Source organism: Myotis daubentonii, chromosome 10 (assembly GCF_963259705.1).
Source record: "Myotis daubentonii chromosome 10, mMyoDau2.1, whole genome shotgun sequence".
Classification (NCBI taxonomy): domain Eukaryota; kingdom Metazoa; phylum Chordata; class Mammalia; order Chiroptera; family Vespertilionidae; genus Myotis; species Myotis daubentonii.
This window is the reverse complement of record NC_081849.1, coordinates 51866337-51886775: the sequence shown is the minus strand read 5'-3', so window position 1 is coordinate 51886775 and position 20439 is coordinate 51866337. Positions and strand designations below refer to the sequence as shown.

General features: G+C 41.1%; 1 protein-coding gene and 1 long non-coding RNA gene across 6 annotated transcripts in view; one reads left to right on the top strand and one right to left on the bottom strand.

Annotated features, from left to right (window-relative positions):
• The window catches only part of GLCCI1 (glucocorticoid induced 1), an 82743-nt gene extending 80600 nt beyond the window's left edge, over positions 1–2143 (bottom strand). Inside the window, exon 1 of one of the 2 annotated variants that reach the window (XM_059712401.1) lies at positions 1334–2143. In XM_059712401.1, coding sequence (XP_059568384.1) covers positions 1334–1778 — 445 coding nt within the window. In that variant the 5' untranslated portion in view covers positions 1779–2143. The remainder of the gene's footprint in view (positions 1–1333) is intronic. The other variant, XM_059712400.1, reaches the window with a different exon arrangement.
• LOC132242980 (uncharacterized) overlaps positions 1174–20439 on the top strand; it is a 115542-nt gene continuing 96276 nt past the window's right edge. For 3 of the 4 annotated variants that reach the window (XR_009454750.1, XR_009454748.1, XR_009454749.1), the window contains exon 1: positions 1174–1369. This is a non-coding gene — a long non-coding RNA (uncharacterized LOC132242980). Of the gene's footprint in view, positions 1370–2483; positions 2723–20439 lie in introns of those variants that run through there. The other variant, XR_009454751.1, reaches the window with a different exon arrangement.

Below are 20439 nucleotides of genomic sequence, written 5' to 3'. Positions count from 1 at the left end.
AATTCCTCCTGGTGCATACAGATTACAGGATGCATTTCTTGGTGCTCATGTACACATACCAGTGCTACTGCATCCTACCTTGCCTCACCATCAAGTGGTCTGAAAACAAGTGCCTTAGCAACATGTTAATTACAGGTCAGAAATATTAAAACAAAAAAAAAACACCAAAACTGTAATCTATCACAACACAGCCACTTTCTCCAAGTCTAAGACCCTCGTCGAGGAAACTCCATAAAAATATCCCACATACCAAATAAACATTGCACAGAGAGCTCCGCAGTGTTTCTCTTCCCAGCAGATTTTCCACTTAGTCTGATCTGTTCTCCCCACAATGCTGCAGCGGCGGCATCTGTAGCTCTAGCCTGGGATCTAATAATATTAGCTGCTCTCCTCTCCCTTATGAGCTTTAATTCCCTGTTTTGGCTAATCTTCCTTTTCTCCCCGGTGACTCCACTACATCATGCACCGTGTCCCTAGACATAAAACAAAACCAAACTACAACAGAAAACCTTAAGGGAAGCCAACAGCATCCAACTCACCAGTACCTTTGACACCCAACAAAAAAAGAAACTTGAGATCCTTTAACAGCTCAACTGAACTGCGAAGTGCGCTTAAAAATGGGAGGAAAAACTGAGCACACACTTCACAAACAGGTCTTTAAAATTTACCAGGAAAATGCTGAGCTGGGCATAAACTGTTTCCAGTGAAGCACTGCCCTGATGCATAGGACTATATAGAGTAGAGGCGCGGGGGGGGGGGGGGGGGGGGGGGGAATTAGCAAAACAAAACACTATACGCTTCAATTGCACATCCCAAAACTGTCCCCTTACCAAAAAAAAAAAATCCTTACATCACAACTAACGCCAGCGCCCCCCCCCCCCCCCCCCTCCAAAAAGAAAAAGAAAGGAAAGAAAAAGAACCATCCCGGGAGCCAGAGACATTAGGAACTTTGCAGGAAAGCACAAAGAGGCTGCTGCAGAGTTTGTATGCGTGTTTCCTAAGTGTTTCGCCCAACTCCTCTCCGTCCCCCGCTGCAAACAGCAAACACACGAGTGAGCTAATCAGCTCCTTATATTGAAAAAACCCCTGCACGCAGGTGAGGGATGCAAGATCAAACCCGAGGGGCGGCGGGGGAGGGGGCGTTAAAGAAAAGTTGCTTCGCCGTCCGCTCCGCCGATCCCCGCAGCGACCGCAGAGGGTGAGGCTCCCCAAGCCGCGTTCACACCTGGGCGAAGGCACTAGCATAGCGAGCCCGGGGAGCCTGCCGTTTCCGCGCCGGGCACCGTCGAGGGGACGCCGCCCGCCCGGGAGGACGGAAGGTTTGGCTCGCTACCTCTGCACACGGGCGAGCCCGGGCTCCTTCTCTCAGGTGAGCTGCTCCTCCGGTGGCTCTCGGGGGACCGTCGCGGGCGGCCCTTGGCTCGCGGCGCCTGCTCGGTGGGGGCCCCGGCCGGCGTCGGCGGCGTCGGGCTGGACGGGCTGGGGCCGCGGGCCGCGCCGGGCCCCGGGAGGCTGCCCAGCGAGGCGGCGGCGACGGCGGCGGGCGGGCGCGTGGGACTGTGCTGGCTGCCCCGCAGGAGCTGGTAGGGGACGGTGGCGCGGATGGGCTGCAGCAGCCGCCCGGCGCCCGCAGCCGCGGCGCAGCCCACGCCGCCGCCCGCACCGTTCCCACTCCCCGCGGCGGGGGCGGCGGGCGGGGAGCCGGCGGCGCTGCGCCGCATCCTCTGCGGCGGGGGATGAGGGGTCTGGGAGGAACTGGAGGAGGAGGCAGTGGACATGGTGGCTCCGCGGGCCCCGGACGCCGCCAGCGGACACGGAGGCGCGGGGCGGGAGGCGCGCGAGCGTGTGGGAGCCGGCGCGGCGGTGCGTGCGAGTGTGTAAGGGGGAGGGGCGGGGGTACCGGGAGGAGGAGGAGTCTCTCGGCTCCCCCTTCCCAACGCGCACCCCGCCGCCTTGGTGAGGGGGAGGGGAAGGCTGCGAAAACAAACGTCCAACGGCCCCAACCGCCCGGGCAGGCTCGGTGCGGCGGTCACGGCCGCGAGGAGCCTGCAGCCGCCGCCCGGGGCATCGCGCTGACAGGGGAGAGAGGCAACCGTCCGGATCCCGCAGCCCGGGGGCCGCCGGCAGCCAGGCGGGCTGCACGCTCAGGAAAGGCCCGCGGCTGCAGGGAGGGCCGGGGTTTCTGCTTCTGGGGACCGGGTGGGGGCTAAGGGCCCGGGGGGTAGCCGAGTCTCCGCGGAGCCCGCGCCACCGCAAACGCCACCGCCGCCGCCTCAGCCCGCTGCTCACTCCAAATGGCAACTAATTCCCCCACCCGGGCCCCGCCCCCGGGCCCGCCTCCCGGTGCTCGGGACCCGGCAGCGGCCGCAACGGGCCTTCCCATTGGCTCTTCCGCCTCCCACCAGAATTCGAGTGATTGGTTCAAGAATAGGAGTGACAGAAGAACCTACCAATGATAGTGGTGAGTTCTGCTCTGGAGGCGGGGCGGTGGGAGAGAGAGGAGGGGGCTGAACGCGCGGGGCGGGGCGTGAGAGTTGACAGCCTTAGAGGTGAGAGAGGGACTTTGATTGGGCTGCTCTGGGAAAGTGGGTCCCCGAGTGTCTGCGCGCGCCCCGACACCCACAGACACAGACGGGGGCACGCCTCCGTAGGCGGGTTGCGAGGACTCCACCCTCCAGCGGCCGATTGTACAACTTGAGACTGAGGCAAACTTGACTTTGAGGTACACCTGTTTCTGGTAAGATGTTCTGGAGCTGGCACCAGCAGAATCCATGCTTATTTGATTTCAGGAATATCTTAGTTCTCGTGGCGAGTAGACTGAGGAAACGAAGCAGCAGTGTCTGAATACTGGGTGAACAATGGGCTGCTACTTCCACAACCTATCCTCACATTGGTAGTTATGCAGTGAAATGAGGTAATGAAATTTTATGTTCCGAGACAATAACTCTGAATTGCAGGGGTCAACGTGGAATTGTACGACGCCATTACACCCTCAGTTAGATATATTAATGGACGGCACCCTGTTGCCTTTCCCCAGAAGCAAATGGCCTCTTGGGAGAAATAAATACCAGACTTACTGTAACAACCCACTGTGATAAATTTAGTTTTTATTCTACAGTGAAACTGAAGAGATACAAAGATTTTTGGATGACCGCAGTGATTTTAGATGACTATCAGAAACTCTACCATAAACCAAGGTTTTAAACCTTAATTAATCGGGAACAATTAATTTAAGGGTACTGTAGTACCCTCTATTAATTTCCTTGAGATAAAAAAAAAAGAGAGAAGTGGAAAGTCACATTGGTCTACTCTTGTGTCTGCCCACACTGACAAGCTTCCTCTGATTTCAGGCACTGTATGCAGGGGTCAGTTTCACTTAGAGAAGCCATCCTTCTCTGCTTCCTTAAGCGGTCAGACCAGAAAGCATACTTGGTTCTATAAAAAGTGCATGAAACAACCCTAATATAAATACTAGAATTGCACCCAATACTTCATCCTATTAAGAGACTAGTGATAGCTCCTCACTTTATCGCACACTAGAATAATTAGCATCTATTGAACATTCACTATGTGCCAGTCACTGTTGTAAGAAGGTGTCATGTGTTAACTCATTCGGTCCTCCTATAGTCCACAAGTAGACACTATTATTGGGCCCATTGTGTTCTCAGCTGAGCCGAAAAAAGGCTAAATGTGTTGCCTGGGATTACTAGGCTAGTAAGTGGAGGGCTAAGCATCTAACCCAGGTGGACGAACCTGAGTTTGTGAGTAAGCCCTCTGCTCTAGCACATCACTGCTTACAGCTGTGGAGTACATGTTTGTATTTTCACTAGTCCGCAAATCTCATCTGTAAGATAAGTTCCCATTAGTTCAAAAGAAATTTCACAAGTGAAGACAGCCCACTATATATATATATATATTATTTGCTTTCCAGAATAGCTTGTCTTAATTTTAAACAGAGACAAGACTTTACTCTTTCAAATTCAGTATAATTGACCTGTTGTGTCACTGTTTCCATCTAAAATTGAAGTTACTCATTAATTAGGAAAGTGCATTCTTTCTTGAGGAAAAAGAGTGATAAGTGGCTTGCTTGTTTCCAGGGACTTTTTCAGCATATCGAGAACAAAAGATTTGACAGATGTAAAGGTTTAAAAAATATGCTGGTAAATCTCTAAGTTGTTGGTTTGAATACAGCATGGTTTCATTATAGAAATGTCATCTCTGTCCACTCCTAAATAAGTATGGAACAACCTCAACACATTAGATTACAGTAATTCTGAATTTATACCAAGCCAGAGTCAATAATGATCAGTACTTGATTTGGATTTAAAACAACAACCTGACCACATTTCAAAGGCTTTCTGTGTTTGTTCAAGTCTACTATAGCTAATTTAAGTCAGACATTTAAAGTGAATCTGAACGACCTACACAGAGAACTACAGGGGTAGGCAAAAGTAGGTTTACAATAGTTCATATGGAAAATAATACAATAATTAATAAATCATAATAAAAGAATAAGATCTGTGTTTTGTGTATTCTATAACTATAAGCCTACTTTTGCCAGCCCCTGTAGTATGATCACAAAATAGTATTTTCAGTTAATACTATTTTCACTATGATAAGTCATCATGACCTATTTGGGTGTTCAATCACCTTCTCTTTGCTACCTTGGTTGTCTCTTAATCTATATTCTCATGAAATAGGTACTGATTTTCATGTGTAAGCAATTCAGTCTCCAAACAAATCAAAAGTAAACTAAAATAAATCTATTGTCTGCTTTCAAATGACCATTTGTTGAATTCTTAATATTTTATTCTTATTAAGGATCTCCAGGGGGATAATGGAAACTTTAGGAAAATGTTCTCAGTAAATTGGAAACCCCGTTGAAAGAGGTGTGGATTGCTGGGCTAGAAGAGCATTGTAACACTACTATGCTAGCTGTGAGATGGATAGGCTCAGCGCAGATTATCTCTGTTGTAACAATCTCTAAAAAGTCTACATAAGACTTAATGTTAGTAAGATCTCTTTACTGTGTTGTCTGACTAGAAGACAACATTGAAAACACAATTTGGTGGCATAGGAAATACCTTTGTTCTCAGTAGCCCATGTCTTGTCTGTGGGACAAGAATCTCCATTAGCTAATCTGAGGTAGAATTATATTATACATACTTCCTAGTTCATAAATGGTAATGGACTATAGTTTAGGTTTAAATGAAAACTTGGAATCATTGGCTACATTTGATTAATATGCAGCCCCATGTGAAGAGTGGATGAGATAAAAAAATCATTGGAGCTACAGAGCTACTAAAACATCTCTTTTCTAGTTTCATCCAGGTTTGCCAGGCTGTTCATCCAAGGCCCATCTGAATCTAAGAGGCTGTCAGGCTGTCAGTATTAGCAATGAGGTCATGGCTGATAGAAAACACTAAACAGATCCACACTGATGTTCATCTTAAGCTGATTAAGCTCTCAGGGTAGGTGGATTCTTTATAGCAACAAGAAAAGCCTTGCCTGAATTTTTGTCCCTGGCAGATGCTTACAGTAAAACTTCTGACAGCTGTGACAGCCTACGTGCGCCTTTGCACTAGGTGTTCCCTTTGCCTGAAAAGTTCTTGCCCCAGATATCCACACGACTTTCTCATTTCCATCAGCTCTTGACTCAGATGTCACCACCTTCACACTGATAGCTTTTCTGAAAACATTATTTAAAATTGATTTTATATATAAATAATACATTTTATTATATATAAATATCTGAAATCAATCTAATTGATTTCAGATATGAAGGTAAAGGGAGAGAGAGATAGAAACATCAATGATGAGAGAGAATCATTGATTGGCTGCCTCCTGCACACCCCCTACCAGGGATCGAGCCCACAACCCGGCATATGCCCTGACCAGGAATCAAATCATGACCACCTGGTTCATAGGTGGACCTTCAACCACTGAGCCACGCTGGTTGGGCTGAATACCTTTTTAAAACTGCAAGCACCTCTAGTCATTCTCTACTCTCTATTTTTCCAAAGCACCTATCACCATGCAACATATTATATATTATAATTATTTTTTTGTTCCATCTGTCTAGAATATAAGGGCCATGAAGGTAATACTTTTTACCTGTTTTACAACTTCTGAATCTCCACAACAGTGCTCAGTACGTGGTAGACAATCAATATTTGCTCAATGTTGTTGAAAGAGTACCAAATTCTATCCAATGCTTGTCTCATGAACTAAAACTGTGCCTTTTGTCAGAAAAAAGAAGTGATAATAGGTATGTTTCTATTGCAAAGGCATAGCCATATAGCCTAAAAATGTTCCATGTGGCTCTGTAAACCATACAGATATCTGCATTGGGGCTGGCATTCAAAAAGAAAGCATATCTTGTAGTACGGTCCTTATACCCACAAAGTGAAAAATATTAGTCTTTGGAGGTTCATCAGAGGTTGAAAAATGGAAAATGAAATTGGTAATAAAGAAAAGGCAGTTAAATTTTTCAGAAAAAAAATAACCACCTGAAATGGACAGAGAAGGACAGTTGAGAAGGATCAGTTAGGGAGTGACACCTGCTGATGTGTAGTTAGCTCCATCTCACTGGTAGGAACACCTATTCTCAAGAGGCCTGTATAAAGGAACTGAAAAAATTAAGTAGAAAGGGAACATTTCATGTAAATAATACAAAATTTGCTTTCTTCCCCCAAGATTTATTGAGATATAGTTGAGATAAGATTGTGAAAGTTTAAGGTATATAATGTAATGGTTTAATATAGGTTGTAGTGAAAAAAGATTAACACAATAAAGTTAGTTAACATATCTATCACCTCACATCTTTAAAACAATTTTTTTATGGCGAGAACTTTTAAAACATTCTTTTTGTATCTTTCAACATAGTATTGTTAGCTTACAGTCACCATAATATACATTATGTCCCCAGAACTTATTCATCTTATAATTGGAAGTTTGTATCTTTTGACCAACTTCATGCATTTACCCACTTCTTACCAGCCTGCCGCAGGCAACCACCAATTTCTTCTGTTTCTATGAGTGTTGGTTTTTTCAAATTCCATGTATAAGTGAGATTATATAGTATTCATCTCTCCATCTGATTATTTAACTTAGCATGATGTTCTCAAGACTCATCCATGTTGACACAAATGGCAGGATTTCCTTTTTATGACTGAATAACATTCTATTGTATATATTTACCACATTTTCTTTATCCATTTATACATTGATGGACATTTAGGTTGTTAATATGCTTGGCTATTGCAAATAATGCTGTAGTGGACATGGGGGTGCTGATATTTCTTCAAGATACTGACTTCATTTCCTTCTAATATATACCTGAAGTGGAATTGCTGGTAGTTCTATTTTTAATTTTTTGAAGACCATATTGTTTTCCATAGTGGCTGCACCAATTGACATTCCCACCAACAGTGTGTAAGGGTGGCTTTTTCTCCATATTCTCACCAGCATATTATATCTTGTATTTTTGATACAGCCATTCTAACAGCTGTGAGGTGTTATTTCATTGTGGTTTTGATTTGCATTTCCCTGATGATTAGTGATGCTGAGCACCTTTTCATGTACCTGTTGATAATTTGAATATCATTTTTGGGGAAAAATGTCTATTCAGGTACATTACCAATTTTTAAATTGGTTTGGTTTTATTGCTATTGAGTTGTAAGAGTTTCTTATATATTTGGATATTAACCCCTTATCAGATATGTGCTTTGCAAGTATTTCTCCTGTGGATTGACTTTTCATTTTGTTGATAATTTATTTTTAGTTCGATGTAGTTCTACTGGTTTATTGTTGCTTTTTGTTGCTTGTGTTTTGGGTGTCATATCCACAGAATTTTGCTAAGACCAGTGTCAAGAAGCTTTTCCCATGATTTGTTTCTAAAGAAAGTTCAGAAGAAGCAATAGAAATATGGGAGGCTTTATTTTTAACATAAATGTTAGAAGAGTAAATATACCATTATTTCTACAAGGATAGAAGACAGTGTGGAGGACCACCAGTTTTTCGGCTTCTATCTCTATGGCTATTCCTGTTGCCCGCTGTGATGCCAGGTGCATATCCTCTAAGCTGATATATAAATAGACTTTTATCATTTAATTGAAAGACTATATGATACAAAGCTAACACATTCAGAGGCTAGAGATGTGGGGACTAAAGTACTGCAAATGTTCTAACTCTTTCCATGCTGTGATATTCCACTTGTTAGTTCCAACCATGATGTCAACAATACGTGAGAGCAGTAGTAGTCCTATGAAGAGAGTATGCTTGATTTTCATGGTGATACTTTGTAGATGAAAGTTTAGAGTGACTAAATGTGTCATGGATTAATTTCCTCCTGGTGCTGAATTTTACTTTTTGCCACATGAGTGTGTTGAGGGACTGCTGTTAAAATGCAATCAATTCCTCACCAGTGCTTGACTAGAGAAGTTTCTGTTTATTTTAAACTTTTTTGTAGCACACAATTTTCAGTATTCTACTCAGTATCTTATTGAAAAAGTCCATAGTAATACATCTAATCGGCCTGAATGGTAGTTTAATAGCAACAACACTACTAGCATCAGGCCTTAGTTAACTCCGCATCAAGTTACTTATTAAATGTCTCCATAACGTACACTGTTGAGGACTTGGTTGGGCATGCCTGTTCTCACACTTTTGTAGTCCATCGGAAGCAACAAGATATGTCTACAAAAAAAAGATAAACATGTCTAAACATATGTTGTTCATAGGAAAGATCCACATAAACTAATATGGAAGTGATGGGAGGGAAAGGTAACTTTTGAGGAAAGGCTTCAGGAAGAAGAGAATGAAGAAGTTTGTCATTAGGAATACACAGGATATGTCAGGAGATGATCCAAGAGCCTGCCATGACTGGTGGTTAATGGAAGATAGGGCTTGGTCTGTTGAGGACAGGTTGTGGAGATTGCCAGACAAGCTTTGTACTTTATTGAGTATGAAGTGAGAAGCTGTTGAAGATTCTTGAGTGGGTGGGGAGAGCATGAGTGGAGCTGTGCTTTATGAATATTAACGCAAGAATGGTTTCCAGCCTGGATTGGAGACTGCACATGGGAGGACCATTTATCAGCTTTGAGAGTAGTCCACATGAATTTAGGTAACAAGAGTTAGGGGGATGGCAGAGGACATGAAGAGGAGGAAAGGATGTGAGTGATGCCCCTCAGCTGGTGGACTTGATAGCGTGAGGTCAGGCAACTCTGAAGCTCTAGGCTTGGGTGCCTGAGAGGATTGTGGTGGATTTAACAGGAACCGGGCAGCTTAGAGAAGGAGTCAGTTTGGGGAGAAGATAGTAAATAAAATAAATAGAACCACCAGAGGATATTTAAGTGGGGCAGGGTTTTTTTCTTCGTTTTATAGAGATGTAATTGGCAGATAGCACAGTATATGTTTAGGGTGTACAGCATAAAGACTTGACTGGCATTTAATGTGAAATGATTATTACCACAGTAAGTTTAGTAACATCCCTAATCTCATAAAGATATAAGAAAGAAAAAAGAGAAATGTTTTAGAGGCAGTTTTAAAACGATAGTGAAGTTGAGAAGAACAGAGATATAGATTTTGGAGTTACCCTTGTACATATGGTCATTGAAGCCATGGACACAAATGAAGTTGGCAAGGGAGAAAAGCATATAAATAAAGGAAAAGAGGCTCAAGGAAAAAAATGAGAAAGTATACATTTGTGGGGGAGGGAAGAGTTAAAAAAAAAACCACCTAGAAAAGAAGGCCAAAGGGAAGCACTCTTTAATAAAGTAGATTCTGGCATCTCAGAAGAAACGTTTGGTAGATGCCTTGTGGGGTCCCTGGCAGCTCATGTCCCCCTTCTCTAAGAACTAATCCTCCTCCAACACACAGAGGGCTTGGGCCTGATGGCTATGTTTGTGCAAAATGACCTTGTTCCTCTGGCCATGGTTGGTTTGACCTGAGTTTGACAACTGACTAAAGCTGGACCAATCACATTTATCCCCTGGGAATTTGGAATTAAGAAATACAATATAGCCGAAACCGGTTTGGCTCAGTGGATAGAGCGTCGGCCTGCGGACTGAAGGGTCCCGGGTTCGATTCCGGTCAAGGGCACATACCTGGGTTGCGGGCATGTCCCCGGTGGGAGGTGTGCAGGGGGCAGCTGATCGATGTTTCTCTCTCATCGATGTTTCTAACTCTCTATCTCTCTCCCTTCCTCTCTGTAAAAAAATCAATAAAATATATTTAAAAAAAAAAAAAGAAATACAATATATTTCTATTAAGGGCATGACCTGGGTGAACACAGAAACTTGTACAAGGGGTGGCCATCCGCTGTCTCAGGCACAGAGAAGCACAGGAGACCTGCCTTCTGAGAGAAAAGAATGAAGTGCCTTGCAGGAAATAGGAATGAGGCCAGTGATGAGAAGCAGGGAGAAGTCATCATTTTTTTCATGATGATTATTTTATGTCTTATCCTTTTTCTTCAGTGCTTAAAACCATCCCCACACCTGCCTGCCTTCCCCTGATACAATCTTAGTATATTTATTCCTACCAACAAATTTACAAATACTCCTCTCTTACCTTCTCAAGAACTTTATTTCTTAAGTTATTCCCTCCCTCTAGTTGATCACATTTTTTATAATTCCCAATATGTATGAACATATTTCATCCTAATATTTAAAAATAGCAAAACAAAGATTATTGTGCTGTCCCTTTCCATCTGCAGTTCTAAATCTCTGATCCCTTCACAGCAGCATTTCTTTTTAAAAACTTTTTCAATTGCATTTGACTTCAATATTACATTAGTTTCAGGTGCACAGCATAGTGGTTTGACATTTATATAACTTACAAAGTGATCCCCTAAATAAGTCTAGTACCCACCTGACACCATACATAGTCATTACAGTATTATTGACTCTATTTTTCTAGACTGTATTTTACATCCCTCTGACTATTTTATAACTGCCAATATGTACTTCTTAGTCCATTCACCTTTCTTACCCATCCCCCCAGCCCTCCTCCCACCTGGCAACCATCAGTTTGTTCTGTATCTATGATAGAGTTGTCTACAAGTTAAGTCTGACTGTCTGACTTCTATTCAATCTACTCCAACCTGGCTTCCACACTGCCGTGCCACTGAAAACTGCTAATCAATATTGTCAGCAGCCTACATATTGCCAGACTCAATGGCTATTCCTTGGACTTCATCCTACCCAAACTTTTAGTAGTTTTCAAGATAGTTGGTCAGGGTCAACTTCTTGAAAAAAATATATCTGTTGGAGTCTTGGATGCTGCAATTACCTGGTCTGTCTCCGACTTTAACCACTGCTATTCAGTGTGCTTTAGTAGTTTTTTCTTATTTAGTCCCCTCTAAAAATTGGGCTCTATTCTCTGCTTTTTTCATTACAAACTCATCTTGTTGGTAATCTCAGCTCTTCTCATGGCTTTCAATGCATAAAATGCTGGCAGCTCCCAAATTAATCTCTTCAGTCCAGACATTTTCTCCACTTCTGTATTCAGATATCCAGTTGCCTATTTGACATGGCAAGTCTCCGTGAATGTCTGAAATTAATGTTTGAAACAAAGCTAACTCTTTAATTTCTATACTCCTGTGTTTCTGTCCATCAAAAAGAAATTCTATATTTTTTCCACTTCAGTGAATGGTATCATCATCCACACTGTTATTCTACACAAGACAACCTGAGCAGTCTTGGTTCCTCACTCTCCTTCCTCCTCAACTCCAACCCATCATCTAGTCCTATCATTTGTGCCTCTAAATAGATGTCTAATTCATCAACTTCTCTCCATCTCCATCTCCTCTGCTAACATTAATCCACACCACTATCATCTCTTAGCTGAGCTATTGCTACAGCTGCCAATTGATCTTCCAGCTTCTACTCTTGCCTTCCTTCATCTTTTCTGCTTATTAGTCAGGAAAAACCTGGAAGTGTGTTGAAGCATGTCATTTCCTGCTTACATCAATTCAGTGTATTCTAATTATTTTGCAATAAAAATCCAAATTCCTTAAAATATCTTAAAAGGCCATGCCCGCTCTGGCTTCTGCCTCCTTCTTTACCTAATCTTGCTCCATGCTCCCCCCACCCCCCACCCTTTGTGTTCCAGCCACAGTGACCTCCTTTCACTTCCCCTGAGACACCACTGCAGGGCCTTCACACAGGTGTATCCTCAGCATAAACGCCTCAGTTTCTGTGAGTGGCTTCCCCACATTCTTCAGATTTCAGTTTAAATGTCATGCCTTTAGAGTATCCTCTGAGTCCTCACTCATCACTAATAACCTACAATCTATCATTAAGCCAGTTTGTTTCATCTGTGGTGCTTATTACAAGTTGTAAATATACATTTGTTTATGTGCCTATGATAAGCCTTCCCCACTAGATTGTAAAGTCTCCAAAAGCAGGGACCTTGTTTCTTCTGTTCACTACTTGATCAAGTAACACCTTGCCAGTGCCTAGAATAGAGCAGGTGCTCTTCAAGTGTTTGTGAAAACTTTAGTAGTTACTGAGAACTTCCTAGGTCCTGATTCCAATCCTTGTGCAGCCCTATTACAATTTCTGTGGGGGAGTTTCCTGTAGTCTATCTTAAAATCCTCCTTGTTGTTTCAGTTTAATGTACAGGTTTCTGTTCTTATAATTAAATGGTTGGTTGCTGAGCACCTCATCCTTTTAAAAACTTTATCAATGTCAAATATTGTTGAATGGGCAAGAGGTAAAGGGCTAAGCAAAAGTCATGAGATCTTATCACTGGTAATCTTCAAGCCCAGTTGTGTCTGTAAAATGTGGCCCCATGGAAGCCAGATTATGGTTGGGCGATGAGAAGGGTGTGAAGGTAGATGCAACCAGTGTAGAACTTTCTCTTTTTTTTTTTTTTTGAGAAATGTAACAGTAAAAATAAGGCATGAAGTAAAATGGGATCTTGGGGTTGAACAGAGTCCAAGAAAGTATATGTTGGTTTAGTATTAAAGAATAGGGAAAGAACATCTATTGATTTGTCTACAAGCCAAAGGAGAAAAAATATGAAGAAGCAAATGGGGAGAATGAGGAGAAGGATTAGTAGATTTAACTTCTATGAGGCAGTAGAGGATTTGATCAGGAGCACAAGTTTGATAAAAAGGGACAGTGTTTCCCCCTCCATTACAGGAAGAAAGGAAGAAAGTGAAGTAAAAAAAAAAAAAAAATGTTTTTATATTGAGGAAAGGGTTGAGTGTGGCCACTTCAGGAAGTAGCACTGTCATCTACAACTGGTTGTCAAGGAGAGTCAGCAGCCCCTGACTTTTCCGAACCACATCTACACCCCTTGCCTCCATCATCTCCCTGCCCAAGACCACAGGTGCTGTCCTCGGCCATAGCCTCACTGCTGCTGAAGGCCACAGTGGCTGATGGGAATGCCCCTTATTTCTTAGGTGGGATGGAACAGGAAAAAGCCTGCAATCACTGAGAAGTGTGGTCAGAAGGGAATGTGGGGGTTTGAAGAGCTCTGACATCAGAAGGAATCTGACAGGGACACAGAACTGTGTTTTTCAAACATGTAGATCACCAGACATTATTGGGGCTCCTGATAAAAGTACATAGTTCAGCCCTCTTCCCCGAAGAGTCTAATTCAGGAAGTGTGCGAGTGGGAGGGGTAGGATTGCATAATTTTTAACAAGTTCCCCAGGTGATCTTTATGATTGGGCAAATTTGAGAAATAATGGATTCAAAATGAATAAATGTTCATCAAATTTAATTACAGGGCCAAATATTTTCTCACTTTTTAGCCAAATACAAATAAATGTCATTAACTGAAATCAATTCATAGAAATTACCCAGAGAGAATAGTTTTCAAAGAATTGGTGTCTAATTCTATGATTCTAAATAATTTACAGTGATATTTAAAATATAAGACTAGCTTATAGATACTTTATTACAGAACATTTTATTGAGGAAAAGGTAAATGGAACTGTCTGGCTAACAGTTATTATTTATAAGATAACGAGTCAGATATTTTAAAGCCTGTTCTGCTTCTAGTTTGCTTAGCTCCCAGATTAATAAACTAAACATTATGAAATCTAAGAATGTAACTTGATCATATCCATTCCTCAAGTTCTTAAAGGAGATCTTCAGTGCACATGCAGTAGAACCACAGAGAGTAGATCCAGTTTCAATATTTTTTTCCATTCCCTCCTAGAAAGGGTGATTTGTATTGATATACAACAGTCAGCCCCCAGACCACTTGCCGGGACTTCAGGGCCCCACTAATTTGTACCAGTTTTCCTCTATTCTAGTTAGCCCTGGCCATCAGGTATAAATTAGTGCTAAATCAGTATTAGCTGATACTTCCCCAGGTGTGGGAAGTGTGGAAACCTGATCACATGAGCAAACACAGCCCTTCCTGGCTACATTTTAAATAAGGTGGGTGTTACTATGGGGAAAAGGGTTTTAAGCAAATCTCATGCCACCTTAATTTGCATTAGCTTGATGTACTGATATCAATAGTCAGACTCCATTTTCAGTTATTACAGTTTCCCTACCACCCTTCACACTTTAGGGGAACTTCTCCTGCCCTTCCTATTTCTTTTCACCTCCAACCATGCTATATGCCCCACACCCTTTTTCATTTCTAGTACTACTTACTTATGGGTTGAGTGGATGCACCAGAGGGGACGTAGTTTACATATGTGCTTTGGTTGCTCACCTTGGGTGGAGCACTGTCCTAAATAAACTTCAGTTTTGCCTCAGCACCATTACTCAACAGGGTATTTATACAAGCGCCACTTAATAACACGAGAATAAACAAGGTATTTAAACTTGTTATTGAGGAAAGAAGCTTTAGCTGCCTACTTTCCTTACTCAAGGGCCAATCTCACTTCATTTGTTCTTAGAAAACTCTTAAGGAGTTTTCTCTACAGAAAATCAGGCAGAGCACAAGTACTGTAAGTCAGGTCTAAGTGCCTTTTACCTTTGAAAGGATTGGTTCCTTTGTTAATTATCAATGACGAGGAATCTTGTCATTTCTCTCAGCACTTCCAAGTAGTGGTTGTCCTTGTCATATGGCCTATAAATACTCAAGGTGTAGCTATACACTTAACACTTTTGTAAATATTGAAAACGTGTTAATTAGCTATAACATATAGCCATAGATGAAACAGGACAAATGTTCAAAATTCCAACAAAATGGTGTGACTCTACCAGAAGAGATTTTTCTCTTCTGTATCCTGAGTTTTATAGACATTTCATAATATGTTTAAATCAGTTTCGTACCTATGACCTTCCTATATGCAACAATTCCATAAAGTAATTAGAACACATATACTATTTCCATTTTGCAGTTGGGGAAACTGAGGCCTGCAGCATTGGCTGGCATCACAGTTATCACATGAGAGATTCAGAACTGAAAATCAGGTCTCTTGAGTCCAGGCCCAGATTTTTCCCCTCAATTGGAAAAATCGCCTTTATTGCAAGAGGGTCCGGGATGTGATCACTCAGTAATAGAGAGCATGGAGCTTTTCCATCCATAGTCTTTGAAAGACCTGTGAGCTAATAGTGTGTTCCAGAGAGGACACTTATGCCAGAGAGATTGATTACCTACATTCAGGGCAACCTGATGATGCACCCTGATAGGAAAAGGACCTGTCTAAAGGTCCTCATTTGCTTTAAACATCCAGAGTTCCTGATAGAAAGACAGGGTGTGGTAATTATATATCTTGCTTTTGGCTTATCTTCTTCATATCCTTACTCTCACAGATGTCTTTCAAACATTGGTAATTACAGCTTTCAGAGCCAAAACCTACAAACCCATAAGCCACACAGATGACACACTAAAATCTACTCAACATGTAAGGCTGAAGGAAATTTCAGTGCTACTGGATTCACATTTGGAAAAAAAAAAATGACACACAAAACTACTTACAAAAGAAGTAGCCTTTATTTCTATGTCATGGCCATACTCTACTATATAAACATGCAGTTGTGTCTTATTGTTCTGTGGGGGTGCATATTAACTCATTTTCTTCTAAATTTAATTAGTGGCTTAAAAATAGACTGCAGTATGTGTGTAGATGACAAGACCATATGATCAAAATCAAATGCAGTAATCTGACATTGGAAAATGAATCCAAGTTAATGAAACCAACCTGAAACAATGAAGGAACTGCTTCTAAGCAAGATGAAGAATCAGTATCAAGAAATAAGTACAACACAGAAAAGTTGTTGTCCTTGTCATATGGCCTATAAATGGAACCTGAATTAATAACATCATAATTTCTTAAGAATCCAGCAAGGTCTTGCAATAGTGGCAGCAAGAACTATATAATGTATGGTGGAATTTTCCACCGTATGTATCACTAGCCAGACCATTGGTAATATGTCCTGTCTATATGGGGTCCCACAGTTTAGGGGGGTCTGAATGCTTAAAGAATTATGAAAATAGAATGATGAATTATGCCATTTTATTTGACTGGGAGAAGCAGTCCAGGGGGCTCAGTAATGGTCTTCATATATATTTAATGCCATAAATATTGGGGGGTGGGTATTTTTTCATTGTAGAAAGAATGTCATAGTTTTGAGAAAGGGTAAATAGAACTAGCGTATGTTCAGTATGCTGGACACTCTATGTACATTATCTCATGGAATCTTCACGGAAACACTGCAGTGGATTCTCATAGAAACTGAGATGAGAGAGTAATAATATAAAGGTCAGAGTCCTTTATCTGGTATTCACTTCTAGGGCTGTTTCCCTCCAAGTCCTGTGCCCCTGACACCATATCTATAACACTACATTGGGTAGGGTTATGCAGTTCTCCTCTCTTTCAATTCATGAATAGTTTCTAGAGACATAGCTGGGATAGTGATATAGTGTTCCTATCTATAAATAGGAAAATGAATTCAATTCCTCTGAGGTCACATTTAGCAGCAGTTATTTTAGATTAAAATTCAGATCAGTAGAGATTTAGTCCAAGGCTTTTACTGGGCACATTATTATTCTTTTTAAAAAATCATTAAATATCTGAGTCCTATGGCATGAGTAGACTTTAGGTGTGTGTATATAAAGTTTTCTCCACCTACTTAAATGTCCAACAATAAGGAATGGGTCCAGTGGAATTCAAAATTTGGCTAGAATATGTGCAAGGAAACCTATCCAAAATTAAGAGCAATGTCAAAGACTTAGTGGAAGAAATTTTAATGATATAAGAAAATGTTTTTATATATTAGCAAATTAATTTTTTAAATCAGTAAGAAAAAAACACTATAAGCTATTTTTCCAATTGAATTTAAATATATATTTACATATGCATGACTAAAAACAACTGGGAGAATATATACCAAAGTATTAAGGGTGGAAACTGGACTTTATTTTCATCTCTGGGCTTCTCTAAAACAAACAGGTCTCATATATATTACTAGAAAAAAAATGCTTTGCATAACACTCTACATAATTTTCTGCAAAAGTTTTAAAATTTAGAAATAGAATAAATATATATCATGAATGGGAGTGTGTATAGGATAAGGAACATTTATAAAATAGCATCAAGCCCATTGGTGGCAGCAAACTGTCAGTGTACCTATCAATGGAAATAAAATTGGCCCTTCATATAATTTCTTATGCTAAAATTATTATAGACTAGAGGCCCAGTGCATGAAATTGGGGTACTGGTAGGGTCCCTAGCGGCTACTGAATGCCGGCCGGGTACTCCCTCCCTTCCCCCAGCCGGCCCTGCCCCCTGGTTGAACTCCTGGACAACTCCCGGTTAAGTGGACAATTTACGTACTACGCTTTTATTATATAGGATTACTACCAGTGTTCTTTTATCCCCTGTCCCTCTACTCAGAAGGCACACAGAAAACAACTAAACATTGGCACTGGGTGTGTAAAATAGATGTAATGATCACAGCCAGCTCATGGGGTTCTCAAAAGATTTAAATAAAATTATACTTCTAAAACTCCTAGCACAGTGCCTGGCACATAGCATTTATTGAGTGTTTACTGTGTTGGTAGTTTTGTTCTTACTGATAAGCTACAGAACAGAGTAATTCTATAGGGGAAGATGGTTATTGATCTAAGAAGTTCATATTAGCCACCTGGCACAAATATTTCATTTTAAATAGCCTTGCAATTAATGTATGTGGTGTCCAAAGGAATCTCTGGCATACTATAATTATGTAGTACATTACATTCACTACACTTACCAAGGTTTAATGAGTAAAGAAAACAAGAAGCCATAATATCATTCAATTTTTCTTTAATCATTTTGCTTATGTTTTTATTACCAAAAATGATTGAAGTATAAAAAGAATTAACATGTTGCAATTATATTGTTTGTCTGCATCTAAAAATTTTCATTTGTGATTAAAAACAGCTTGGAATTTAGCGATGTCCTTTACTCTGTAATACAAACAGAAAGCACACCTAACATTCTTCTTTGAAAATACCATCATCCATTTGGAGCTTGTCTCAGTCAATTCAGGCGACTGAACAAATCGCCATGGATGGCTTACACAACAAACATTTACCTCTCCCAGTCCTGGAGGTCAGGAAGCCAAGGGCAAGGTGCCGACAGGTTTGGTGTCTGGTGAAAGTCTGACTCCTGGTTCATAGATAGCAGTCTTCTCAATGTGTCTTCACATGGTAGGGGAAGGGGAGAGAGATCCACCCTCATGACCTCATCGCCTCCCAAAAGGTCCTAGGCGGGTAGGATTTCAACATATGAGTTTTTTGGGTCATAAACATTTAATCTGTAGCAGAGATTTGCACACATTTGTGTAAATGTATGTTAATCATCTATGTTAGGTAAAATTGAAATGGTTAAATGTTCACATTGTTAAGGAAAATAATTTTAGTAGGGGTCACATTTCTAGATGAAGACACATTAATCCAATGATTTCAAAGAGTATGGCTTGGGTCTTTCACATTTCAAGATCAAGAATAAAAGCCTTGCCCTGACTGGTTTGGCTCAGTGGATAGAACATCGGCCTGTGGACTGAAGGGTCCCAGGTTCGATTCCGGTCAGCGGCATGTGCCTTGGTTGCGGGCACATCCCCAGTGGGGAGTGTGCAGGAGGCAGCTGATCGATGTTTCTCTCTCATCGATGTTTCTGGTACTCTATCCCTCTCCCTTCCTCTCTATAAAAAAAAATCATTAAAATATATATTTTTTAAAAAGAATAATAAAAGCCTTTAGTTACCTACTAAATGAAAGATGCAACAATTACTACGATAACTGGTAAGAAAGTGGTTTGGAAATATGAGTGGGATTTTAAACAATCAAACTTAGACTTGTCTCCCACTTCGATGGAGAATAGAGGTATTTATTTAGGGGAGCAAACAAATCCAAATGACTTGTTGGCAAATGTATTTGTTCTCTGGAGAATAGGATGTCTTTTAACAAATGCAATTAAGGATTCTATCTCACATATCAACCCTGCCCCTTTCTGTCTCAGTCCTCATTCTCTGACCATCTTAGAAGCCCTTGTCTGATTCCCTCCAGGATAGTTGCTGATTAATGCCTCTGGGGGTCCACCTTCCTCCTAGCTCTTGAGGCTTTTTCAGGGAAAAGTTTGTCCGAGGGGATATTTGTCAACCCTTGCCCGGCCTCATAACTTATTTTTCAGATAAGAGATTTATTTTTGGCTCTAGAAGGCAGGCTAATGGGAGAGAAGGGGCTCAAAATACCATCACCATCCAGTAAATAGCTGGGTAAACTAATTCTGCCAAAGAACACAGGTTTCTGTATTTCCTTGTGTATGCTCAGTGGGATTTTTAAAAACATTATCAAAATTTCACATTTTAAACTTTTAATGTTTGTGTTTCTATCATGTGTTTTGAAGACAATTTCAAAGCAAGAAAAATAGAATACAGGTAAAATTCAAAGGGGGAAAGGATGGGAGCCTATGAAAAGTTCCTTTACCCTCTCCCACTTAAAGCAAATTCACATTTGACTGAATGGGTGGTTCTACATTTGTATCCCAGATAGCAAATTATTCTTGTGGATAAATAAGGAATGTCTTTTTCTCTCCTCAAGAGAAAAACTACATGGCTCTAGATTTGGATACTAGGCAGGAGCTGCCAATAAGGGACAGAAAATACTTATTTTAATATTAGTAGGTTTAGAAGAGAATAGATGTCTCAAGCAACAGCGAGAACATATTTAGATCTGTAAAATAAAAAGGGCTTGAAGAAAACCGTATTTTGTGTTGGACAGACTTCCTAGACAGGAAAGAACCCACATGAACGCTGAGGGGCAACTCAGTTAAGTGGCCTGAATTTCACTGTCTTCAACTTTAAAATCTGGTGATTAACCTGGCCAAGCAATGATATAATAAACATAGATTGGAATAAATCTGCATTTTCTAAGCCTGATGCATTTTAAAAATGGAATTAAGTGACTGACTGTAATCTTGAAAATGAAAGGAAAGAAGCCAGTCATGCCTTCTGCAGTAAAGAGTGTTCTAACGAAAAA